This window comes from Rhamphochromis sp. 'chilingali' (genome assembly GCF_963969265.1).
Source record: "Rhamphochromis sp. 'chilingali' genome assembly, chromosome: 3".
Taxonomy (NCBI): Eukaryota; Metazoa; Chordata; class Actinopteri; order Cichliformes; family Cichlidae; genus Rhamphochromis; species Rhamphochromis sp. 'chilingali'.
Window position 1 is genome coordinate 6,185,631 of NC_137931.1, and position 27,620 is coordinate 6,213,250.

General features: G+C 38.9%; 1 protein-coding gene across 2 annotated transcripts; it reads left to right on the forward strand.

The window, feature by feature from the left end:
• Positions 1–214: 214 nt before the first annotated feature.
• LOC308394379 (voltage-dependent L-type calcium channel subunit beta-4-like) lies at positions 215–27,169 on the forward strand (the record flags this gene model as incomplete). Of its 2 annotated transcripts, XM_080878685.1 has the most annotated exons (14): positions 215–277; positions 1,775–1,858; positions 12,300–12,470; positions 12,627–12,749; positions 12,849–12,976; positions 15,831–15,907; positions 16,385–16,404; positions 18,256–18,336; positions 19,283–19,341; positions 19,565–19,674; positions 19,781–19,932; positions 20,839–20,934; positions 21,247–21,432; positions 22,487–27,169. In XM_080878685.1, 14 exons carry the CDS (start codon positions 215–217, stop codon positions 22,748–22,750), a joined length of 1,614 nt encoding a protein of 537 aa, XP_080734811.1. In that variant the 3' UTR covers positions 22,751–27,169. The 2 variants fall into 2 exon arrangements, with proteins under 2 accessions (XP_080734811.1, XP_080734810.1); XM_080878684.1 differs by lacking the exons at positions 215–277; positions 1,775–1,858 and adding an exon at positions 6,889–7,308.
• Positions 27,170–27,620: the final 451 nt, after the last annotated feature.

Here is a 27,620-nt window from a genome sequence, read left to right on the forward strand (position 1 = left end):
GCGCATCTGGTTTTGAGTGGCTCGAGTAGCTGCAGTGTGTCTGATTTAGCTCCCGGCGCGCGCGGCAGGAGCAAGCAGCGGGAACACCTGTCTCGTGACGAGCGCTCATGTTCTCCTGTGTGGCGTGAAACTGGAGCACGCAGCCCGGAACCCGCCGCCCCTCCGCTGGGCTGGACCGGAGCAGCCAGCCCTCTGGACCGATGTCCTGGCCGAAATGTCCCGGCACATCTACATACGAAACAAGATTGGCGAGGGCATCCAAGCGCCCATCTTTCAGGTAGGTCAGGTGTCTTCAAGGCTGCTAGTTACAGTTGCGGAGGCTACATTTTAATTTAAAAGTGAAGAAAAAGTCTTTTAAATTTAATTAAAATAAAAATGTAACCAGAATAATTCTATAGCTCAGTCCACTACAAGCGTTATGGTGACAGCAAAAGGTAGCTTTGTTTTAAAAAGAAAAACAACCCCCCGCTGTAATACATTATGAATATAGGCTTTAAAATACCTAACTGTACTGTTTTAGTATTTAAATATCTATGAGACTGTTGACACAAAACAAAGCATAGATGGTCAACTCTTTATTTTTATTTTAACTTTGTGTTTTGCAATGCACATCTTTCCACCTTTATACTCTCTAGGTGACAGTATAGTTTAGATATTAAGAACAATAAGTGAACTGTGTGTTGGGGAATAACAGATCAGTGATGTTTTACTTAATAAAAGTTTTATTTTTTGAGTGGACTTTAGTTCTACTTAATAAACTACATTATTTGGAAATCTCGCTTTCATAATGGTTTTATTGACTTACTGATTCACCTCAACGTAATTATTTTGAGCCTTTACACATGCTTTCTTCCTTGCCCATGCTTTTCTACTTAATGACTTTCTTCCTTGTTTATTTATGAATCAAAGCATTACAGAACAGATAGAAAAGACATAGTCATACCAGTGTGTCAGCATTTCAGTGGCTTCAGTTTAAGGTGCATTCCACTTGATGTTTAAAAGTCATGCTTTTCATACAGCTTTTTGCAGTTTCAGCTCACAGAAATGCCTTACTTGCCTTGCATCTATAAAGAACATAAGACTGGCCTAAGCTTTCTAACAGTGCATCTATTTTAATAGCTGTGGTAGATATAAAGGGAAGGAAGTGCATCAGTCCCCCGATATCAGCCCCCTGCTAGATAGCTGATAATTTATTTTTCTCCAGTTTGATCGATCTTTACTGTGTGTAATAATAGCGGGTCAGTTCTTGGCTTTGGGCTCTTAGCTTGAAAGTGAGAGGCAGAAGAGGGATGGTGACCCAGATTAATGGCCCTGTTTTATAAATTCAGGGAAGTAGGCTCTGACTTTTTAATGGTGACATTGTCATTAACTCTGGAGATTTGAACAGAAATGGGGCAAATCACTGGCAGATAATTAATTTACCTCCCTGGAGATGAACTCTGTTGGTATATTTGGATTTTTTGGAGGAGAGAAAGAAAGAAAGTCACGAGTGAGGTAAGGAGAAAAGTAAGTTGGCAAGTGCAGCGTATAATGCAGAAACGTATAATAGAAGTTAGCTTGTGTTGCATGTCAGATGGCTTGTAAGGTTGACCTTATCTAATCTTGGAAAGAGCATCAGCTGCTGTGTGAAGCACATGTGCCCGAATGTCACTTTGCATCATGTATTAGTCTCATGTGGCATTTCAGCAAGCGATCCAAATATAATGGATGTGCACAAGAAAACGTAAGAGTTGACACTGTAGCTGCTGGTTAAGAGTTCATTTTTTTCCATCAGGTGAACCGAGGGACTTATTCCAGGAGGAGTCGCCTCAAGAGGTCTGACGGCAGCACCACCTCCACCAGCTTCATCCTCAGACAGGTACTGCAGGGAACAGATGCTCTGAATGGTTGTAAAATTGTGGTTTGACGTGGATATTTCTGTGCATTTATACCAAATAATGGAAATTGGATAGAAACAACAACAACAAAAAAAAAAACACATATAGTTTAGCATAGCATTAATTGCTCCATGTATCAAATTTTTCCCTAAATTAAATCCTTGTTAAGATATTTGCTTACCCTGTGTTGTAAATGGGCTACATCATACATGGTGTTTTTTACTGAACAGGATCTTCATACCTCAAAAAACAAAACAAAAAAAAAACAGCTATTCATGATTTTTACTCTGCTGAGTTTCTGATTGATGATCACACATTTACGACATACACTGCTTTTGACTGCAGGGGGTGGTAAAGTGCAGGTAGTAGAAGGTGGCAGTGCACCAATTACATACTGTATTTAGATGCAGTTATACAACATCTTTTCTTTCAATATAAAGTACTTAACAATATTATTAGGTCATCTGATATAAAAACAAGACAACACCAGTATTTTAAGAGTCAAAAATGTGTTCAAACTAACAATTATATCATTATTTATTAGGCAAATACCAAATTGAATTCACATTTTCATACCCAAATCCGAGCTGGCACTCTGGACTACTCTGAGAATACAGAAATTAACAAAGCATAACAATCAAGCACTAAAATGAATTGCAAATAAATAACTATAATTTTACATCTTAATCAAAAAATATCAATGTGCTTTACAATTTTTTTCTGTTTTTTTGTTAAGCAGTACATTTGAAAATTTATAAATAACAATAATAATCAGATTTTAGCATCTAATTTCTAATTTCTATTCAAGAGCTTGGATCAACCATTACAGAAGCATAAAAATGATGCTGCCAATTACCAAAAGTGTTAATTTAGAGCAGCTGTGGCATAAACCCTGCATCAGGCAGTGTCTAATACTGCATAAAATGCAAAATATGAACATTTACAGCATATCTGAATATGGTGTCATTTAGTTATTCCTTAAAACAATCAATCAGTTCTGGTGCTTTACTGGAAACATAAGGGGCAGTAGATTTTACTGTTTTATTATTGTGTAGTGTTGGTTGGTGTGTTGAAAATTTTGTCTAATGATATCTTTAAAATTATTGGCGTTATAGGCAACAGAGCGAAATTATTATTATTATTGTAGTTGTTGTTATTATTAATCTATTTTTTGCACAAGCAGGGATTTATATAGGATTACAATGGCCCATTCCTCTGTCATTTATACATAAAAAAAGAAAAAATAGATCAAATATAACAACCAAAATAACCAAATAGTGTAGCATTCTTAGTCTCTATTAGAAAATATTGTGTTGTTGGCACAGGGCTGTGGAGTCGGGCCTCAGCAGGCTGGCTGTTCTGCTTTTAGGTTAAATGTAATGGTAGTTTTTGCTCCCACTGTTTTTACTCAGCATATGGCTCATTAGTGTTAATGTTTAATTAATGTTCCCATAGCTAAGTTGGCTTTTAAAAGTGGACTTACATTTAGACTTATATTTCCAAAATTTGGGGCAGAAATTATTCTGCATTGAGGAAAAATACGTGTTAGTCTTGAGTAAGATGTTGCCTCTTCTTCACCGAACAAACCAGCTTCAATATTTAAAATGGAAAAAAGTGCATAAAGCAGACACAGCTCGTCTGTTTTTATCAAAAGTTATTTTTGGAGCATCTCTGCTCTCTTTTCTTCATCCTCCATCTGTCTTTACTGTTGTTGAATGTGGCACAGAGCCTGTCACAGCTCTCAGCAGACTCTTATTCATGGTGTTACCCAGCATGCTATACTCAGTGGTGTAATTTTTTTTTATAAATGTGCCGTTTCTAGTGTTAGTAATAGTTATTCTGTACTATTTTTTTATGTTGAAGAAAGTTTATTTAATGTATATGAGTCATATGGTTGTGAGTAAGGCGGTCTGCTTAAAATACACTCATCAAGCTTCTAGTTGCCAGTAATGTAGTGCATTTAAACCCCAGTGCACATTTTGTTGGTTCACTGGTATATTAATATTGGAAAAATGAATTTTATGTTAAGTTGAGAGCAGCATCTGGGTACAGGGTATGTTAAATGTGCTTGATTATGGTAAAAATGATCAGTACTAAAGTACACAGCTATTTCGTTTAGTTATCATTAACATTTTAGCCATTGCTGAAAATTATAAACAATTTATATTTGTTAGTCTGTGTTCAAAGAGCTAAATCTAGGGGCTAAATGCTAAGAGCTAAATGTACTTTTCTTGTTGACCAAAGGCCATCTTTTGTCGTCTTGGCTCAAGCGAGCTAAACATTAATTTAATTTGAGCCTTTAGGTAGGCGCAGAAGCAAACCATTGTATGGCATGAGCCAAAAAAAAGTGTGAAACTGATTATTATTAGATTATTGTGCTGACAAGTTATAGTATATTTTTCAATTTGTTTAGACCAAATGTGAAACTGAAATGGTTAGCCAATTGAATTTGCTTATTTCTCTGTTTTGTGACTTAAAACTGAATTTCTTTGAATTTGGAACTGTTCATGTGATTTTATTTTAAAAAAAAAAGGTAAACAGCACCTTCTCATCACATTTGGATTTGACCATCCAACGAATAAGCTGATATTCTTTTTACCTTTAGACAAGATTTCCCTAATTTTTGTGTAGTGATTTCTTGACTCATTTACGCTCTACCCAACTGCTCAGAACATACAAACATGTGGTACCAAATGGGAAGCTGCAGAGTGCCCTCTGGTAGACAACCTATGCAATATCAGCACTCATAACATGGTTGAAGGGTGTTTCTCCATTCTTTCTTTCCGTTTTTAATATTGTCATTTGTGGTTTCATTTTTATTTAAAAATGATGATACCATCAATTGTCAAATAGCTAATATCTGCCAATTATATTGGTCTGGCTCAAGTATTTTCTTAATTGATTGGTTAACTTAAAGAATTTCCAAGAGTTTTCTAAAGCATGTGTCCACTAGGGCTGCCACAAACGACTAATCAGATCATCATCCATTGAACGTAAAACGTACAGCTTATTGCACCAGCATGCATCTGCTCTTATATAACTATCATTAGCTTACAGCTTTAAGTGTTTCAGGTATGTGCTAACTAAAAATAAAGACAAGATGATAGTTTATTAAATTTTAATGAAATTCGCAGATTGTTTCGGTGAAGTTTAATAAACTCCGTGCTATCTAAAATATAACAGGACACCGGAGTATATTCTCCAGCATCTCACACTTCTGATGATCAGTTGTTTGCTTGACGTTTATTCAGCTGTGTAAAAACTATAACTTTAATCTCAGCCAAACCGATTTACTCAGGAACAAATAAAATACTGAAAAAAGCCAAACAATAACATTTTTAAGTTATCTAAGTGACTTATATATGTTTAACCTGAGTAGCGAAAGACGGCGGTGGGTTTGAAAACAATTTGCCGGGAGTCCGGTGTTCTCACGGGCTGTAGTGAGCCTTGAACCCCGGCTAGCTATCGAGCTAGTGGGTAACAGACGTCTCCGAAAATGTCGGAGCGCGTTTGAAAATATGTGGTGTCTTGATAAACTGAGCAGATATTTGAGGTTTACACAGCTACATTCTCGCCTGAAAATATGTTTAACGTTTATTTTGTGACCCAGAAAGAATAATAAGAGTAATATTGCTGCTGCCATTGTTGGAAACGGAGCAGGGCTGCGCTATGAATTCTGGGATAGGTTGGGCCACGAAGTATACACCCGACCCATCCTTCACATCTGGGGAAATGAAGGGCGCATTTGTCGGAGTCTTCGTTGTGTCGCTGTAACGTAATCGGCCTACAAATGCGGGCAAAGGAGGATGCCGTTCCTGAATTTGGACACAGCTACAATACTGGACACTGCTTCTTCTTCTTCGGGGTTTAACGGCAGCTGACATCCTTGTACATGCAGTGCTGCCATCTTCTGTTTCAGTCCGTTATTACACTCTTAAATCCTACTACTTATTGCCACGTTTTTGGGATCTTACAAAGCTTCAAACGACGCGTCGACTATTAAATTAGTCGTCGACGATTTTGATAGTTGACATAATCGTGACTAGTCAACTAATCGTAGCAGCCCTAGTGTCCACCCATTTTTTTTTTTTCCCAGTAGCTAAATAATCCGGTATCATTGATAAAAGAGATTATCAGCAAATATTCACCCACAAAATATTCATTTTTAAGTATTAGTTGTTTCAGTTTAGTTGGAGCAGACCTTTTCAGCAGCACCTATTTTTGGCTTAGCACAGGTTTTACTGATCACATTAACTACGCCTGCGTACATAAATAGAACCGATTCTCTGCAGGTCTCATCATTAACACCTGTGTTTTTGCACCATTTCAAATGAAAAGCGTTTGTATTCAGATGCCATGAAAATGGTTTCTTTTTAGTAATAACATATTATTTAAGCATTAACTGCTGACTGTGTGGAGAGGACTTTGAAACCACATTAAGGCCTTAATGCCAGGAAATGATTTATAAATATAAAAGTTACATTAACATTTAAAGAGATAAGGAGATAAGGCGTGTTTGGACTGTGATACCCTAAAAAATTGTACTTTCTATGTCTTTAGTAATTATTTTAAGTATTTCTTAACAAAAGATTGGCTCAGGTTCAATCCAAACCATTCAGTACCTGACTTTTATTTTATTTTAGTGCTATTAGTGGTGTAGATGTGTCACAACCACATTAATTCTCAAAAGAAAAATGAACTTCCATGAATTTAAATCCATGTTTCTAATAATTCTCCTGTTATTTTAGCTATTTAGCTGTTTTGTCTTTCTCTGGAGAATAAATAAGCAGAGTGAGAAAGAGAGGTAGCAAGGAAATGGAGGGTGCTGATCCCCCATCCCCCTCCCCCGATCCCTGCTACCTCCCCGCACTAACAAAAAAAAAAAAAAAAAAAATCAAGGAGAGCGCTCATCCAAGATGAGTGGACAGCCAGTCAGCCAATCAGCTTCTTGCACATTGGCTCTGTCATCAGGCTTGGATATTGAGGAAGGATCCACTGCTCTGCTGCTGCCTCTGCTGCTCTCGCTGTTGTATATGTGTGTGTGTGTGCGAGGAAGCCTGATGAAATGAAATGCCAGGATTGGGCTACCTCCAGGGAGAGCCTCTCCATCCTATAACGTGAGCCAGCCAGCAGCACTCTGGGATCGGGGAGAAGCTGCATCCATCAAGCGACGGGCCTCCGGAGGACCAGGCGTGATCCAACGGGAGGGGAGATTTTTTTTTTTTTAATCATTCTTCTCTGCTGTGGAGAGAAGGGATTGTTGTCACCCCCCACATCCATCCTTTTTTTTTAAATCTGGGGCCCCCTCCTTCCTCGTCCGCCTACACTCTTTTTGTTTTTTACCCCCTCGTTCTTCTAGAGGCGCTCACTGGAATATCAAACCTCCATGTATGACAATTTGTACCTGCATGGATTTGAAGACTCGGAGGCGGTGAGTGTTTGGATGGGTGTGTGTGTGAGTCTGCTTTTGTGCTCTCAGCTGTGTGTTTTTTGATGGAAGTAGCTCACTGCACACACACACATATATATACACACATATGAGGCCTTCGATGGGTAAGCCAACGGTACAGTGTAGCGTGATCGTGGGTTATGCTTGACTAGGAGGGGGTTGGGTGGGTGGGTGTTTGGCAGATGGCTTCTGATGTGTGACATTCACACTGTTGTGCGTGTTTTGCTTTATCTGCATGTGTAGTTGTGCATGTGATGGCAATCTGCCTATAAAGCTGTAAGATTGGACGTCAGGAAACCATCGGATCCAGAAGGAGCCATTTAGTGCTCATCACACTCATGAGGTGAACCAAGCCCAGATTCAAAGATTCAAAGATGCTAATCACTCGTTTCTCCACTCTGATAGATCCTCATTCCCACATTTGACTTTCTCAGAAATTGTCGAGCTGAGTGTTTTTTTTGTTTTGTTTTTTTAATCTGATCGTGCCACTGTGTGCTGTAAGGGCTCTGACGAGGCTTGGCGAAACATGCATCGTGATGTCATGAAGTGGATTCTGATGCTGATGAGTCACATGCTGAAGCTACTCCATTGGATAATAGCTCAAGTGCTACAGTGCACCCTCAAATCTTCCGCACAGATACATGAGATTGAGTTGAGCAGTGATGCAAAAATCACATCGGGGGGAAAAAGACGTTTTATATAAAATTGGTGGACTTGTGAAAACCATATTATGAGACACATGGTCAAGATTAAAAACTGCAGAGACTTATGTGTTCTGACTTGTAATCTAACATTTAGACATTGCGCCCAATGAACTGCATCCTTATAATGCAACTCTGTCATTATTTGCTCCTTTCTTTCTGACTTGATACCCTGAAACTGAAGCTCAGGCCTCCTGTTCTAAATTAGCACTTCGCCTCCAAGTTAAAACTGAGATAACCCAAATTATATCATTATGACATCAGCAGGGTTATTTTCCCCCAGACCTGACAAAACTCCCTTTAGAGCCACAGATAACACCATGTAACAGCTCTCACAGGCTGAGGGTGAATAAACTGTACAGATGGACTATGTGTTTGATACAGCTGAAAAACAGCCAGCAGGAACATAGTGATGTGTTTGTTCCTCTGTAATCTTTTTGTTCTTGGAAGTCCTACAAAAACACCCAGTTAGTCTGGGATGGGATGCTTACATTTCAAATGAGCAGCGTGCTGAAGTCAGGCCTTGCCACTGCTGGCTTGTAAAAAAAACAGCAACAAAACAAAACAGAAAGTGCTTAGCTGTGATGACTAAATTGATTGATCTTCTTGGGAGTAATGGTCTTCCTTAATTGAATCATCGTTAGTGGCTGATTGTTTAGATTAAAACAGCAGAAGGAAGCACTTGATCCAGTCGTGTTTGAGCAAAAAATGTTGCACTGAAGGAATTCCTACTGGGTGGCTGGATGAACTGCTGCAAGCCTGGCGTTTTTTTTGAGGCTGTAAGTGAAAGAAAAAATCCTGACAGGTTGCAAAAAAATGGACCATCGATATCCTGTATCAGATGTAAGGGATACGCAAGCAGGTGCCAAAATTTGTAAATTAAATGTACACGAATAGCATGCTAATAAGAAATTTCAGCATAACCGGTATAAAAATGTTCAAATATCATCCAACAAAGTGACAAAAGCTCCTTTTCTCTGTCAGCAAACTACCTAATTAAGTACTTGAAGAAGATGACGACTTCTTATGCGCTGGCGATTGACATGCTAACATTAGCTGCAGGTCCTTTGGCAAATTTGGCTTTTAACCTATCAAATATTCTCCACTTATCAGCTTTTAGAGATATCATTATTTTGTGTTTAACCAGGTGTTTCCGACAGGTTAGATGTATTGCCCTGACCAGCTTTGCATTTTGCACTACAAATGCTGCCGAGAGCATAGAGTCTGCATCGAGTTTTGTTACAACACCTGCTTTCAGCTTGGCACTGCCACCATTACCTTGCATTTGTTCTTCAACACATCTCAGGGGTCACGTCGCGTGGCCTCGCTCCGATTCTTCTTCTCTAACTCAGATCTGCTCTGTTGGTGTATAGGGGGGAAAAAAGTCAGGACAGTATAGTATTGCAGTAGTTGCACAGACACCACATATTGATATTTTAATAAATACATTAAAATGCACTGACAATACCATTAACCAGAGATCTCTTATCCACCATTGTCCTGAGATAACATTAGCCAAGCAAACTGAAATTAGATTGGTTCAACTGAAAAAAAACCCCATCCAACAGTGGACACATTTAGCTGAACAAAGCTACCTTCTAATTTGGAGCAAGCCAACGGCTCAGTCACACGAGTAAAAACATGACAGCAACTGCTTTACATCTAAAATAATAACAGATGGCTGTCTGATTGTATTGAATTTTGTTTTACATATAGTAGAAGGAGGGTAGAAGAGGACTTTACTGCTGGTTACCAGCTGGTTGTATCCTGGTTGTATATCTTAAATGTCAATTTCTGTATATGTAGATAGCAACAAATATGTAATAAAAAAAAAGGTTTATGACAGTGAATTGCTGCATTATCAGAAACAGATTACATGTAATCGCCAGCTTGACCCCAATCAATTGCAGACCGTCTGTCTTATTAACCGAGGTTTTCGTCACAGTGTTGTTATGTTTGGCATTTGGCATTTTTTTTGACCCAAAACAACAAAAGAAAATCTGAAGTGAGATAACTTTATCTTATTAGACAAAACAAGTATTAACATAGTTTAACTTTAAGGAAATAATTTGGAGCTGGTATTGGAGTAACATTGTATCGTGGGGTGCTTGGGGATTCCCACTTTTAGTGCTGTGGTTACTTGGTAGTTTTGACCCAACCCTGCTGATTAGAGGTCTTCAGTTTGCACAGTGTGTTTGGTCTGTAAAACAAGTCATGGGCAGATACTTGCATATGTTTGTCTTATAAAAGCAAACAAGGTATTACTGTTTTAACTGCACCAAGTAAGCGAGCAGAATAGACAGTCATGTTTGTTAAAAATAATTAACAATTTTTTAAAAACAGTTTTAGCAAGCTTTTTTTTGTGGTCACATGACGTTTTCATTGAAAACCTTACAGCAAGGCCTGCACACTAATTTAAAAGCAAAAGGAAACTAATGCAAAAATTTTCCCCCAGTGGTCACTCTGTTTAGTGTTTTTTCATTGTTACTCATTAGTTTATATTTCATTGTCTTATTTTGATATTCTTTGGTTTTAATAGTCCATAGTAGCTTTATTTTTTCTGTAGGGAAAGGTGTTCTACCAGAAAAACCAAAATGTTGCCATGTGCATAAATGTCTGTGGTTATGTTTGAAGTATTTTCTGTAGCTATGTAGACTGTAGTTTGACTAATACAGTTTCATGATTGTATGGGATGATTGTTTCAGATGAGTAAAATACAACTAGAAGACATCTCTCACTCTCTGAGAACAGAGAATCATCTTCATCAATTAAATGTATGAAGACATGCAAACTGCTGACAGCACAAGAATAGAAATCCACTTTGTCTGAGATGCTCCTGGCAGCCTACTCTTTTTTTTTTTTTTTTTTTTATATAAATATATATATATCGTTGATTTTACCTGTTCTGCATTCAGTGTGCCAAGCCACCACTCAGTATTTGGCACTGTGATTGTAAGCTGATGCGCATTGAATTCCAAAACTTCAGCAAGTGATCCCATAAACAATTTATCTTTATGGTGCTTAGCAGCTCAGATGCTTTCAGATAAAGCTAAAGCACATCCTTGTTTTGAAACGTGTCCTCTATCACCATGTGACTGAATGAACCTCAGAGCCTTTGTGCTTTTTTTTTTGTCTTTTCAGAGAGAAAATTCAGGTCATTTGGGTGCATCTGTCCACACTGTTCTAACTTTTTCTTTAAAGTCCTTGATATTGGGACAGTGTTTCGCTGTGCAGAGATGTTTTTTTTATGTTAGAGGCCTTGAGTGTAGTTTTCATTTTCTTTAATAACCCTATCAGGAACAGAGTGCTAATATTAGTTTGGATTAGCCATAACTTGATAACAAATTTAAAGCACTATTTAAAGCTATTTCCTGTTCTTGTTGGGCAGCAACTCTTGCTCTAGAATAATTTTGCCATGCTTAAAGACAACATACTCCCAACATACACCCATCAGGCATAACTTTATGACCGCCTGCCTAATATTGTGTTAGTCTCCTTTTTGCCAACAAAACAGGTGTGCTGTGGTATCTGACACCAAGATGTTAGCAACAGATCCTTTAAGTTCTGTAAGTTGGTTCCTTCTTCCCATAGTGCATCCTGGTGCCAGATATTCCCCAGGTAAGCGACTTGGTCCTCCACATGATGTAAAAGAAAATGTGACTCACTAGACCAGTCTACCTTCTTCCAGTGCTCCATGGTCCAGGTCTGATACAGGCGTGCCCATTGTTGGTACTTTGAGCAGTGGACAGGAGTCAGCATGGGCATCCTGACTGGTCTACAGCTATGCAGCTCCATATGCAACAAACTGTGATGCAGGGTGTATTCTGACACCTTTCTGTCAGAACCAGCATTACATTTTTTCGCAGTTTGATTTACAGCAACTTGTCTGCCTGATCACATGGGCCAGCCCTCTGTACCCAATCATCAGTGACTCTTGGTCACCACTGTTCCTTCCTTGGTCCATTTTTGATAGATACTGACCACTGCAGACTGGGAACACCCCACAAAAGCTGGAGTTTTGAAGATGCTCCTACTCAGTTGTTTAGCCATCACAATTTGTCCCTTGTCAAATTTGCTCATATCCTCATGCTTGAATATTTTTTTCTGACTCAAACTCATCAACTTTGAGAACAAAATGTTCACTTGCTCCCTGATATATCCCACTAACAGGTGACCTATCAGTGGCCATAATGTTATGCCTGATTGGTGCACTTATCAAAAGATGTATCCAGTCTGTATAGTTTCAGTCATCTCTGTGATTTCTTTTCGTAGGGATCAGCTGATTCATACACTAGCAGACCATCAGACTCAGATGTCTCTCTCGAGGAGGAGCGGGAGGTGCAGGCTCAGGTCCAGAGCCAGAGCCCAAGCCAGAGTCAAGGACCGGGACAGAGCCGACAGGAGAGGGAACAGCAGGCTGCCGTTCAACTGGAAAGAGCCAAGGTAGACAGGCTGTGACAATATTCATGCTAGTTTATCTTTATTATGGATTTTTTCCCAGATCAATAAAAAGTCTTCAAGTCCGTTAGAGTAAGAAGTTTTTAATCATTTTAAATATACTTTTCTGATCCTCACTGAGCTTGTGTTTCCGTCCTTCAGAGTAAACCTGTGGCATTTGCTGTAAGGACCAACGTCAGCTATTGTGGCGCACTGGATGAAGATGTTCCAGTGCCAGCCACAGCCATCTCCTTTGACGCCAAGGACTTCCTGCACATAAAAGAGGTTAATGAGTACTTTGTATTAAAACATCATAACTACGGCATATATGTGATGATACAAAATTCAATTTGATCTGATCCCTTTTCATGTTTGCATCTTCAGAAGTTCAACAATGACTGGTGGATCGGTCGGTTAGTGAAAGAGGGTTGCGAGATCGGCTTCATTCCCAGCCCTCTGAAGCTGGAAAACATTCGACTCCAGCAGGAGCAAAAGAGAGGACGAGTCCAAGGGTAAGTAGCACAAAACCACAGTCGTCGTCTCATTGTTTTTCTCACGTAAATCAAACCTTACTTGATCACACAAACGTTAACGTAAGCACAAAAACCTGGCGTCTAATGCGTTGAGTAACAATAAGACAAGGATCATTTAAAGTCAACTTTGCACCAAAATTGTGGCATTTTGATCGTAAGAAGCAAACATTATTCAGATAAACCAGAATTTTGTAGATTTTGTAGCTTCCACTGAGCGCACTACTTCTACGTGTTCTACTTGCCACATTTTTTTAAAGCAAAGTATTTAAAATCTCATGAATCTAGCTAGATGACATTTTATTTAAATGCATATATTGCTAGGAATGAGAATGAGGTAGCATGGAAATAGATGTCGTCAGTAATTTTAGATCACCTTTGGACAAATCATGGTTATAAACAGGTAGAATTGCCCAAACAAACACACAAAAAAGACAAATTAAGCTGAGAGTTTTACAGTACAGTACATTTTGGTAATAATTTAATTAACCTTTCCTGTGTGAGGTTTCGTTGTTTTTCTTTGCTTGACAGTGAACTTGCTATCTTTGTGTTTAGGATTGTGTTAATGGGACACAACAAGACATTTAAGCAATTCAACTTTTATATGGAACTACTGTGGACATGTTTTCAATTTTATCAACATAACTTTTGTTCAGCTAATGAGATAATCAAATTGCTCAAGAAAATCCTGTAATTAGTTGGGGGAGTAGGAAGGGAAGGGGTGCCGTGGGAATTTTGACTTGTCTTAGCGATGGAAATGGCGATTGATTGCGATCCAAAATGCCAGTTTATATTAACAACCTGAATTGATTCCTTTATCAGCTTCACACCTTTGAATATTTTGATGCAATACTCTTGACACAGCCCCTGAGACTGCTGTTTAACCAATACAGAAGTTAAAATAAATTCATCCTATATAAAAGCATGCAACTTCTCCATAAAAGCCTTGTCATCTGTTTGACTGTGTTGGTGTCTCACTGTGTGTTTTTTTTATTTTAATTTTTTTTATTTACTCCTTAAAGTTTCCTTTGACTCTTTCATGACTCATGCCCATTTACTCCGTCCTCTCCACTCGTGTCGACTGTACCAGTCCAGCGGTTTCAATAGCTGTAATTAGCACACCTATCAGCCTTCGAGTTTCCTTGTGTGTGTGTATAATGTGTCTTGAATGTTCTGTCATCCAGAGTTTGTACAATAACTCACAGGCAGTTCCCCGAGCCTTGCTGCTGAGTTTAATACTAATCCTACTCGACTGGAATGCTGAAGCTTCACTTAACAGCGTGGCTTCTGTGGCTTTTTGTCATCGAACCTCACAGACAGGGAGAGACATTCGAACCCCCGTTAAACAGGACTACTCTGTGTAACTGAAAATTAGGACCACTATGTTAGAGATTGCTTGCTTCGGCAAGCGCGTACGCTAAATTGGATACGATACAGAGAAGATTAGCATGGCCCCTGCGCAAGGATGACACGCAAATTCGTCAGTAGCAATACTTAGGCAGGCTGGGGCATTTACATAATGATCACTTGGTACAAAAGGAAACACACTGTGCCAGGAAAATATCCCCCAATCCATTACACAACCACAACGCCAAGTTCTAACCAAATGCCAAACCAGAAATCATCAGAGCAGGCAACATTTTTCAAATCTTCTATTGTCCAATTTTGATGAATCGTAGTTTCCTATTCTTACCTGACAGGAGTAGTGTCTGGTATGGTCTTTGGGTGCTATAGTCCTCCTGCTTCAAATTTTGCCATGTTGTCCATTCAGAGATGCTCTTCTGCAGACCTTGGTTGTAATGAGTGGTTGTTTAAGTTACTGTTGTTCCTTATCATTTCTGAGCAGTCTAGCCATTCTCCCCTGACCTCTGGCATTTTCACCAAGAAAGAAGATGCTTACTGGCCCTTTGAACATGAACAGTCACATTTAAAATCACACACAATAAAGAGTCTTTGAAAAGGTGTACCTAATAAAGTGTCTGCTGAGTGTATAATAGCTGAATAACAATGGGCCTCATACTCTTTTAAAAATGGACATCTGTAACAAAAAGCCATCTAAGGTGAATTCCCAAGTTTCATGAAAATTATTTTAGTTCTAAAAGAAGATGCAACTTTCACTCAGTTTCTGTTCAAATTATTCACTGTATATTTAAAAAAAGAAAGAAAGTAACTTGAAAAAAGTCTTGAATTAATAATTGTTAATGCTGTGATTAGTTTTGCCATACTTAAGATGATGTAAATATTTGAGGAAGATGTGAAGTTTTATGGGGAAAAATTCAGCAGTGGACTTAAGTGATGACAGAAGGGGGAAATTCCAACTTGGGCAACAAGCAGACACGAGAGGAGACTCAGGAGAAGTAGGTAAAAAGATATGCGAACTAAATGCACACCAGGGAGAAGGGCAACAAGAGATGAACTCAATCAGAGAGTAATAAGGGCAGGAAAAGAACAAAAGCAGGAAGTATAAACGCAGTCACATAAATTTCAAAATAAAACTGGAATTAACTACGCTAAACACAAAGAGTAAAGCCAAACAGACAATCAGGAAGACACAGGAAGGAACACAAAGAGAAAATGAAAATACTTACAGTAGAAACTATTAGAAAAATTAAAAAATATGGGAAACTGCAGAGACTTGTGTTACGGTGTTCTGATGTTTAAGGTGGTTTAGCTGACCAATATTAAATTAATTAAATGTTCATTATTATTAGTTTTAGTTTTTATTTCAGTCTTAGCATACTATAGATTTTTTTTTTTTTTTTTTAGGTTTCAGTCCTTTTCTGAATTAATACTGTGGGTTTTTTTCTGTCTTTCTTTTTCCCATTGTCTTTTCCAGTAAGTCTGGAGGGAACTCTTCTTCCAGTGTGGAGGATGAGGTTTCTGCCTCTATCCGACCACTCATATCCTCAGCAGGTGAGAACATCGGACAGGGGGAGAGGGCTTTTAATAGCCAGCTGCCAGCTTAGAGCCAAGCTTCTCGGCCACAACAACATAGAGAAAATAAGACTCTAAAACCTTCCCATGTCTCTGCGTAGAGCATAAGTTCAGAGTTGTTGGTACATTTTCCCATGATCCTCCTCTTCCTCCAGTTGAGGACTGCAGGCGCTCTGAGACTGGGGCTTACCACAGTGTGAACCCAACGACAAGACTATGACCCCCCCTCTGAACTGCACTCATGTGACTTTGTGAATATAACCTTAGGACAATAGAACTGCTTTTTTTTTCTATTTTTCATATTATAGTTATCCTTGGTAGGTTTCATTTGTTATGGCTTATAATGGAAAGTTGCATATGTGAAGCATGTTGGAGTGTTTCTGAAATATTCTGGTGACTCCTCCTGTGGCAGCAGCTACTGACATCACTGTCGCTGTCTTCTCTTTCCTCCTACAGGAAAGCAGAAACAGAAAGTGGTAAGTTGGTGACGGTAAAACACACTCATATACTATTCACTCAATTCTTGTTGTTGTGACAGGAACGGGTAGCATTTAGAGGAAGTTACAGTAACAGCGTACAATACTTCAGATCTACTGAAATATCCAACAACAAGTTATAATGATTCCTGTGACGCCATAATGCCATCACTGCGCAACATAATACATTATGATAGGTACTTTACAATAAAAAAAAACTGTCTCTGCTGTGTGGATTAATATATAAATTTTTTATAGCACTTTTTTGGGCGTGGTCGATTTGTGGCTCTAGGTCCGATAGTGTATGCATTTTTCTAGGACCCTCCAGGGGTTAAATATGAAGCCACATGTGGTTACCTAGTCTTACTGTTGCATAAAGGAGAGGAAAATGGGGGAAAATGGTTGACCTGGCTATACTAACCCCCCCCCCCCCCCCCCCCCCCAAATAAAAGGCAGTAACATCTTATGTCTAAGTTTATTATATTCACATTTTTCAGTTTGTAAGGGAATATGACATAGATCAGTACATATATAACAAGCATGAGAATTTATGCATCAGGCCATTTTTGCAGAAATATGTTGACGGAGTGCCAAAAAACCCAATCAAACCAAAGGCCAAGGAGTTCAAAACCAAGTAATCTAATCTAATCTAATTGAATCTAATCTAATTGAATCTAATCTAATCTAATCTTGTAAATTATATAAAAGTTGGGATCCAAAAAAACTTACCTGAAACATTTCTCATTATGAACATTGTTTACTGTCAGCTGATATACTTAGAGAGAGACAGTGCAATAGATCATTATAAATTGAATTAATATCTGAATTTTGTAGGCAAGTGCATATGCTATTTGGAAATTCAACCACCCCTGAATGCTTAATGTGAATCAGTCTCAGCCATTTACATAATTTTAAGTTGTGCAGTTGAAAGACCTTGGTTTGATTCCAGAGAAAGTTAAGCAGTGATGTTAAAAGACTATGCCATGTCACCAAAAGTATTATTAATATTTACTTTGTCCTAAACTTCAATGTTTTTATTCACCACAAAATATACCCCGATCTGATATTGTTATTACCTTGTAATACACAGTTTTTGTTTAATAAAATGCGGCTTTTAACTGTGTGAACTATCTACACATGAAATGTGTTGGCTTACATAACTAAATGATACCAAGTGTTTGCTGTTTTGAGTTGTACTGTGTCGTGGTGGTACCTTTATTGTGAAATTGGGTTCAACTGTAGTATTGTGAGTGTTTGGGCAAAATCTGTGTACAGTGGTCGTTTATGTAGCAAATGATAAACACCGGTGCATTAACCACATTTTGTAAGCTAACATGTTAAATTAACGTTTATTTGAGATAATGTGTTAGATTTTTTTTGTAAAGTTGGGACAATCTAAAAGTATTCTTAATATTCTTATTTTTTTTTCTTTTTGCTTCAATTGTGACAAATTAACTTACCATTTGCTACATGCCCTGACATGGCAGTAAACCAGCTTCCCATTTACTACGTGTGGTTGTGTGTTGAGCTGACTCTGCAGTCCAGAAACCCGTTTCTAGGCAGACGTTTTGCCTCGTCACTGTAATGAAAGCATAGGTATAATAATGACTGCTTAGCTTTATTTAGTGTTGCAGTGACTCATGATAGTGAACCAGCATCAGCAAAAGCAGGTCCTGCCCTTAATGCAGCCATCATTATCACACCTGTGCTTCTCCTGCTGTGGCGGAGCCACGGCGTCTGCTATGAAAAAGGTTTATCGCAGCTGTCTGCTTTGCTTTTTCGTCAGTCTGTTGTCTCTTGTGGTTTTATTTTTGTCAGCCTGAGTGTACCGCTGCTTCTTTGTGTTAACAGACGGAGCACATCCCCCCGTATGATGTGGTTCCCTCCATGAGGCCTGTAGTTCTGGTGGGACCCTCACTCAAGGGCTACGAGGTAAGCTGCCTGCCTCTACAGCCGAATGAACAATCGGACGTTCTCACATTAAAAACAAACAAACATGAATAATCTCAATTTAATTACAAATAGGACAAGAAATGAGATGACTCCTGTACATTTTTCACTGAGTCCCCCAAAATAGCCTTCTGTTGGCACTGTTAATTATGAACGTGTCATCGCCCACGTAACATCCAGATTGCAGCCAGACTAGCAAGGAGACGAAGAGTTCAGATAAGAATATGTTGAGTAATTGGCAGATTTTTTCTTGTTGCTTCCAATACTGCTGATAATCGTGGCTTGTAGAAAAGCAGAATACTAGAACTGCTTTGAGGTACATGCAGTGCCAGGTATGGGACTGCGAATACTCCTCAATGATCACCAGCTTGTAGCTAGCTGTGTCCGTTTAGTGCTGGGAAGTCTAGACTGTTCTCAACTGTGAGCTGTGAGAGCCAATCAAAACCTTTCAAAGTAAAACCTAAAAGCTAGGAGTGTCTGAATGCTGACTTGTGGAAAGGTTGTTATTCAACAATGGTTTTTATGTTCTAAAGTATATTTGTACAGACAAATTATGTTCAGTTATTACAGTGGTGCAGGGTGCATGCCTTTTACCATGTTTCCTGTTTTAAAATACCAATTATAACAACAAATATCATAGGTAAATGAAAAGAAAAAACTTTATACATAAACAACAGTACATTTCATTGATTTATGCTGCATTTGGTCACATGGTAACTATCTAAGCTGATGATGTCATTTCCATATTGCTCGCTCAGATGGGGCATCCGACATCATTATGTTTTTTTAGCAGCAGTAAAGTGCCATCTGTCTTGTTGTCCTGAATTTGCCTGATGGATGGTGGCTTATTCATACTGAGGATCACAAAGCACACAAAGCCATATTCCGAGATTAAGTCCCTGACCAATTTTTCATTTTTGCTTCGCAGGTAACAGACATGATGCAGAAAGCACTATTTGACTTCCTCAAGCACAGATTTGATGGCAGGTAAAGACAAATTAAATGCACACTTCTTAGGAAGAACTATAGAACTATTTTAATTCTAACATAGTCTTTATTCACTCCCAATAAATGGTAAGTAAAATATAAAGTTACTTGCAAGAAGAAAAAAATATGGAGAGTAATTCTTATTGGTCCTTTTTCTTCTCTGTGCAGTCTTCAAAATCGAGTCAGTGCCCTGGTTAAAAAAATTATGTCTTCTTTATTACAGGATAACTATCACACGAGTCACAGCAGATATATCGCTGGCCAAAAGGTCTGTTCTTAACAACCCCAGTAAGAGGGCCATCATAGAAAGATCCAACACTCGCTCCAGTTTAGGTGAGCTTCACGTATATGTTGACTGAGCTATAGTCTGAAACTGTGAAGTTTAATTGTAAGTAGTGAGAATCATGCAAATGTCTAATGTCTGTCTTTGTCCCCTTAGCTGAGGTGCAAAGTGAGATTGAAAGGATCTTCGAGTTGGCCCGCTCCCTGCAGCTGGTGGTTCTGGATGCCGACACCATCAACCACCCTGCCCAGCTTCTCAAGACCTCCCTGGCCCCCATCATCGTCCATGTTAAAGTCTCCTCACCAAAGGTACTCGGATCATAGGCAGACCTTCAAAGAGGGAGATTTTTGTCGCACTAAGAAACATTTTTACTCTCTCTGATGGGTTTATTATCAATCAGGCCATGGGTTACAAGGTTATCAAGTCAAAGCTGGATAAAACAGGAAATTAAGCATATGTGATCTTCACAGTGACTGTCCAACAGAGTCATTCAGTTGGAGACAAACATCGAGAACAAAGGTAATGGTCTCTCTGTTAGACTCATGTTGTTTATCCACGGGTGTTACAGCTCATCACAAGCACAGTGTTACCTCAAAACTAGCATGAAGTCCTGTACTTTTAAAGCCTCTGATGAACACACGTGTGTGTGTTGGGGGGATATAAATCTGCACTTTGGCACTTTTGCATGGGAGAGTATGTCTTCTTCACCTCATCCCTCAGCACTGGGACTACAACAGTAACCACTTTGATCAACTGTCTGTCTTTAGGATTAAGTTTAATCAGACTGAGAATCTGCTGTTTACTGTTTGCACGTGTTTTACAAGACATCTTCCTAGCATGCTTTTCTACTGTTGACCAGTAAAACTGACCAGTGTACAGACAAACCAGGAAGAAGCAGCAATATTAGGCGTATAGCATCACTGCATTACTGAGGTCATGAGTCCTCCAACATGTTTGGACTGTTTATTTATTTCAACCAATAATTGTTACTTGTTTTCATCACATTTTGGTCATAAACGTTCTGGCTTAATGGTGATCATAAATAAATATTTTGAGGCAGTTTAACCCCATTGGATATAATATTTATTTGTAGATGTAAACATTATTAAAAATCCCAAATTCTCAGAAGAAGGTGCAGATGATATGAGCAGACAGTTCACCCAAAACTGAGATACTTTTGGTTTCTTTGTGTGCGTTTCTGCTCTTTCATCCAGGTTCTGCAGAGGCTAGTCAAGTCCAGAGGGAAGTCCCAGAGCAAACACCTGAACGTCCAGCTCGTGGCAGCAGACAAACTAGCCCAGTGTCCACCGGTAAGCCAACTTTCTCCTCCTGTGCTGGCTTGTGTGGCCCGTTGTTCTCATACTTTTACAGTTTCTGTATTTAAAAAGATGCCCATAAACTTTGTTTCTGCACTCCCAAACAAATGCATCTTAAGGTCAAACGAGAGTCAGGGAGATTTTTATGTCTTGGAGAGCAAAAACTGGAAGCACTTGTATTTATTGAAGCCGTTGATATGATGTTTATTATCATTAGTCCTTGTGCTAATGTACATTCATAGCTGAGCCTCACATACAGTGTAAGAGTGGACATAATGTATTTCACGTGTCCTCTGCTGCTAACAGGAAATGTTTGACATCATCCTGGATGAAAACCAGCTGGAGGACGCCTGTGAGCATCTCGCCGAGTATCTCGAGGCATACTGGAAAGCGACCCACACCTCGATGGCGACGCCCCTGAACCCCCTGCTGGGACGCAACCTGGGCCCCACCACACTCACACCCTACCCCACCAGCATCTCTGGACTGCAGGTACACATCCACCTGTACCAAAATGATTTTCTTTGACCTTGATGGGTGTGGTTCAGATAATAAAAGTAAAAAGAGTAAACCCAGCCTATTGCAAATCATTTTTATTCATTCTCCTCTTCATTCATGTTATTTCAAAAGAGTTATACCTTCCAAATTTGTAGCATTTGTTTTTTGAAATAAATTGTTGTCTAGTCACAACAGTTGGAGTTGTGGCATTTTGTTCTCTGGGAAATAACAGTTTGTCCATTAAAGCTACACCAGAGTGTTGGCACTGTAGCATCCTGCGTAATCCAGCTGTTTTATTATCAGCTTAAAGAAAGATCCCTGATTTAATGTGTCAACAAAGAAACCATTGATGCTTCCCTCTGATAACCTTGCTGATATGGAGTGAGCTGTTCTTCGTGTGTCTTCAGTGAAGAACCATGAAATGTTAAATATTTTCAGTGGTGCCAGAGCCTAAATTTCTGTCACGCTCAAAAAAAAATACAGACGACTCTGCGTCAATGCAAAAGTCATGTACACATTTAATCCATGTATGTTGACTCAGTGTGGACAGTAAGGGACAAGGATAAGCATGTTTATCAAAACTTGCAAAAGTATTTTTACATTATACTTACTGTCATTGTCGCTGTGATCTTTCTTCTTCTCCCTGCGTCATCAGCAACTCAGCACAGTCCCACATATCAGAGAAAGTTAAACCTACACAAGTGTGTCGTTACATTAATACATTTGGTCAAACATTTTTGCTTTGCCATGTGTTTGCATGTTATTACTGTCATCTGTTTGCCTAACTGCACAAATCCGACAGTGCATGTTTGATTCGACCTAAATTCTATCTCTGGCTCCTCCTCTTTTTGAACAGATTTTCACGATGTCCATGCTAAGCAAGTCATAATCCTATTTGCTGCAGGCAGTGAAATCTACACCCACTGATAACTCCCCATTAGAAATTGAAAGCAAACACGTGTGTGCATTTGTGTGGATACTGTGTTATTAGGTCTCTTCCATTCCCTCCTGAGCCTTATCTATGTCCTTGGTATGTTCGTGTGATTAGCAGAGCCAAAGAATGCGACAGAGTAACCACACAGGAGACCACTCGACCCCAAATGAACGTCGCAACCTGATGACATCAGATGAAAACTACCACAACGAGCGGGCACATAAGGGACGCAACCGCATGTCCTCTGGCTCCCAGCATAGCCGAGAGCAGCAGGACGCCTACCAGGACTACCAGGATCCCTATCAGGATGCATACAAGCCACATCGCAATCGCAGTTCACCGGGCAGCTATAGCCATGACTCCCGGCACCGGCTCTGAAAACACTCCTCTCGCCACAGTGGCCCACGCGGCCCAAAATTCCACCCAAAATAAACGCTGCAATAGAGCCAAGATGGTCCCAAATTGTACCTTTTTCCCCCTCCTTTCTTTTTGATCTACTTGGCTATTTTTCCTCTTTCAAAGTAAAAAAGAATCACATTCAGGTATTTTCGTTTTAATCAAGCTGTCAGGGCAAACCCCCATCAGTCAACAGTGTGAGTAGTGAGGAGGTTCAGGCCAACATTAACAAAACTTGTAAAATTTCTTTAAGTTTCTGGGACCTTTTTGGGATTTTACTAACATAATGCTCAGCAGATGTGCAACACAGTGCTTGTTGCCGGTGTCAGCAGTCTAATTATGGATAGTAGTCAGATGGTGATGATGTACTGTATGGGCTTCTGAGTGCCTGAAGCGTCACACCAGGTCAGATGGAAGCCCTCTGCACACAAACTGCTGAAAGGCTGCTGCCCCCTATCCTGGGCCATGTATAAATCCTCTCTTCATTTAGCTTATTGCATGCTTGTAGTTGATCAACCTCCGCATCCACTTCACTGATATTTTACTCTGGATTCTCCCATGATGAGGTGTAGATATGGAGGTCCAATTTTCACCTCGTTGTGGATAGGCGCTCGGTGGTGGGTTTGTGGGTTGGTTATGCAGATGATATCTGGCTGCTAGTTTTGAAAACTGGTGCTTCACATTCCCAAACTATTTTGCTATTTGAAAGTCACTTTGAGCAAGGCCAGCTTTTGTGTAGCATAGCTTCAGGATTTTATTTGGGTGAAGACCCTGACCGTCATAAGCAGAACAGACTCTGATGGTGCTGGGGATCAGACCTCTGTTACACTGTAGAGGAAGGCAATACTGCTGCTGTTCTAAACAGCTAGCACTTAGAGAGTTAGACAAGGCAATAGCCGAGACTGTGTGATATTGTAGTGGATTACAATAGCAAAATTCTACTTGAGATGCAGTTGATACTGTTGAAATATGGACTGGCATTAAAACCAATGCAGGAGGAGCCTCTTTAGCTGGCTGGGATGTTCTTTCTTGACATTTTTGCCCCTGCCAGCGTCTTGTTTTTCTTCTGTTTGTTTGCTTGTTTGATGTGAAGTTCCATCTGCTGCTGAAGCTACAAATTATTTTGCATTTGTTAGCAGTAAAATCACAGTTACGTAGAGGTAAAACACACATATGGATGTCGGTTAGCATTAAGTCAAGTCACTGGTTAAACTCTGTCAAAGTTCCTTTTGTTGGCTTTAAGGGGTTGAAATGATATAAATGTTACACGGCAGGATTGGTTGCACCATGTTCGTTCCCTGTGTAGCTGGCATGTTTTCCTGACTGCAGAGCATGTTCCCTCCAAAGGTAAAAAAAAAAAGCCCACTGTAATCAAGTTGGTGTTTGTACAAGTATGAGGCACGTTTCTCCAAAAATAGAAAAAAAAGAAAAGAAAATGTCCCAAACTGCAGACGAATGATATCTCTGGATCCTTGAGGGTAATCGCTCATTCAGTACACTGAAACGACACAAGCAAATATTTTGATAATTTAGAAAATGTTAAAGTGGCCTGCATGGTATAAAAGTGAAGCCATCTCACTGATAAGTTTCTGTTAGACCAGAAATATGTTATATATTAGAAAGTGCACTGAAACAACTGACACAGGCTGAACCCTCACAAAAAAAGGGCAGTTTGCCCACATGGTGCTTTGTATGGAGCATGAGAGCTGCTGTGTTTGCTAATGATGATCTTAAGTTTTGTTAACAGAATTTGCTGTACATATCCCATTCTTTTAAGAGATAGTATTATCTTGTGATTCTGACTTAATCATCTTACTATTTCGATATAATAAATGGTACCATTGGACCAACTTTAAGGTTTTCTATTAAAACAAAGTACTTTAAAAGGTATATTAGGTAACATTCAAGTGTCCTATTATAGTTTATGCAAATAAGAGAAAGTCATGAGGATAAAGTAAGGAATCACGTTGCGTGTTATCAGAAGATAATAAGATGAGTAAGTCGTCATGTTGACTAGAAAAACTGCTGGAACATTCTTTATTATCTTGGAAATTTGTGCTTCTTTCGATAAAAACTATTGTAAATTTGACAGTTTTTTGGCTTCCATATTTCTCCAGGACCAAAAACACAAAGAACAACCTAAATGCCTGTTTTTGCAGTGTACCTCACAACTTCCTGTATGTGATATGATACATACAGGAAGTGAGTGACACGGCTACATCACAAGGATTCAAATGTTTTCTTTCACTGTATGGAGGACCAAACGTGCCATGTAATTAAATACTAAATTTAAACCATGTTTACTGAGAAATGAATTAAAGCATTAAATATAAAGTATTTATTCCCCCAAGAAAATCAATCAATCAATCAATAACACTGAAAAACTGAGTAATAACAATCTACTGTAATAACACAGTACAGTTACTTTTAACTAGTTTGCTTTAAAAATCTATTTATTTTTTTAATAAGCTTAGTTTGGTCCCAATCATGGCAAAATCTGAGCTTGGCACACCTGGAGAAATGTGATTTTTAGGAAAATTACCATATGTACAGTAAGAATTAGAATGTGTCAAAAGAGTTTTCTTTGGCATGTTAAACAAATACATCTATTCTAAATGTTAGTTCCCTTATGACAAAAACGATGTACAGTACTGACTGCTGCAGCACCAAATTAGATTGGTGCCTTATAAATAGCAAATTACTATTATTGTTTTGTCCGAGATCTATACAGAGTGTTCTCATAAACGTTTAATAGGAAGTGGGAGCTGTTTTTAGGCTGATTTTTATTATATTTTTGTTAGTTAACCATGTTCAATTACGAATAAGTACAATTTGTTCACAAGATTTTTCAAATTTGATTCTGGTATGGTGTTCTTATAAATGACATCAGATGGTGATGTAGCTACAGCACAAATAAGGATAAGCATGCTGCAGCCACTAGGTGGCAGCATGAGCAGGCCTAATAAAGTCTGTGTTGAAGCTGTAAAAGAAAATTAGCACTGAAAATCTTTGGTTGCTTGTGAGGTGCAGAGTTGTCCAACATAGGACATTAGCTTTACTAAATCTTGATGATATGCACTTCAGCCGGTCAGGAGGAACTTCTTCAAACTGTAGCATCTTTATTCTTTATTTGAATATTCAAAATCTAGACATGAACCACGACCGATATTTAACAGTCCCCAACAGTTCTACAGCCTGAAACAGTTTTGAGCTGTTGGGAGGCTTGATTAGATCATTTGGTTTTTTTTTTTTAGAAAAGGAGGCTGACGTGACATAATTTGACTTTCCCTGATTTTAAGCAGCTCTTATATATTGATTTAAATGTAAAAGAAGGTGCAGTGGATCACTTTGCATAGATCTGGATAAAAGTGCAGAAATAAATAATTTATGAAACAAATTGAATAGCACAAATGAGTAAGCAAAAACTACAGTGGTTATTGAGCAGCTGTTCCTACAATGTGAATCTGGGATAAAGGCACAGATTGTTTGTTTGCCTTGGTTTCCTGGTTATTTCCATGTTATCTAAATGGGAAAAGAGTGCATAAAACTACTGTTTACAAGCAGCTTATCTGTCTCATTGTGCCCCATAGCATAAAATCCATTGGTTGATTGAATAGCGAGACATTTACCATTCAAAATCAAACCAACCAATGCTGAGCTGGGCTGCTTGAGACAATCAGAAGGGATTTCCTGACCAGCGTCCCACCATTGCTCTCTTTATGAAGAGAAATGTAAGAATGAAATAATGCCACTTTCACTCACAGACCTCCAGACCTGCTTTTATTTGTTCCTTCTGACTTTATGTGTCAGCAAAAGTTTCTCTGCAAGCAAAATTCATCTTTGATTGATTTTTTTTTCTCTGACTAAATCTCCAGGTGACCACAAAACACAGGACGTGTAGAGAAGATTTTCTTTGGTATAATATAAAACACAAAAAAGAGCGAGAAAGTAAAAGAATAAACATTTATTCCAGTAGAAAAATAATACATGAATATTTGCTGTCAATTATTTTTATAAGAGATAAATGTACATAATGTCTTTGAGATGCGATTTGCTGTATACATGTGCTGAAATAAGACGAAGTCAACCCGTGTGGGACAACAGCAAGGTCCAGTATACAAAGTTTCAGTAATGTGCAATACAAGACGGCATGCTGTTTTAAAATGAGGAACTTCATGTACTGTACTATGCAACCGCAAACTGTGTACATCGCTTCATGCTGTGGCTTCTCCAAACACCCTTTTCCAAGCAGCTTCATCTGGACTTTTAGCGGATTTTTGTGTTTCTCTCTGTTTTTTTTTCTGTGGAAGAAGAAAATCTAAGCGGCTAATGCGGTATTGCATGCATAATAAACCACTCTAATTTATAAAAAGGAGTTCAAGAAAAATACATGGAACTGGAGGTGACTGTGTTTCAGCCAGAGCTTCAAGTGACTTAAAAATATTTCTTTTTCAAAATAAAAGAGTCGTTCTAAAGTCGTGTGCTTTAAATTCTTTAAGCAACGTTTCACACAAAAGATAAAAAAAAACCCCCAAACATTATTTGTCATCCTGTTAGAAGTAGCAATCAGAAAATGAGTACACTGTACACTCCCTAATTTCCTTCGGGATTAATAAAGTATTCTGATTCTGATTCTGTAGTGCTGAAGGGATGGATGTGGTCAGCAACAGTACCCTGGTAGGTTGCAGCATTCAAATGAAGCTCAGTTGGTATCAAGGAGCCCAAAGTGTTGAAATTGTTTCACACCATTATACCAACAACAGTATGATACATTTTAGTCCATAGGTGTCAAACTCTGGCCCGCGGGCCATACCAAATTACTATTAGAGCTGGCCTACTGGTATTATACAGC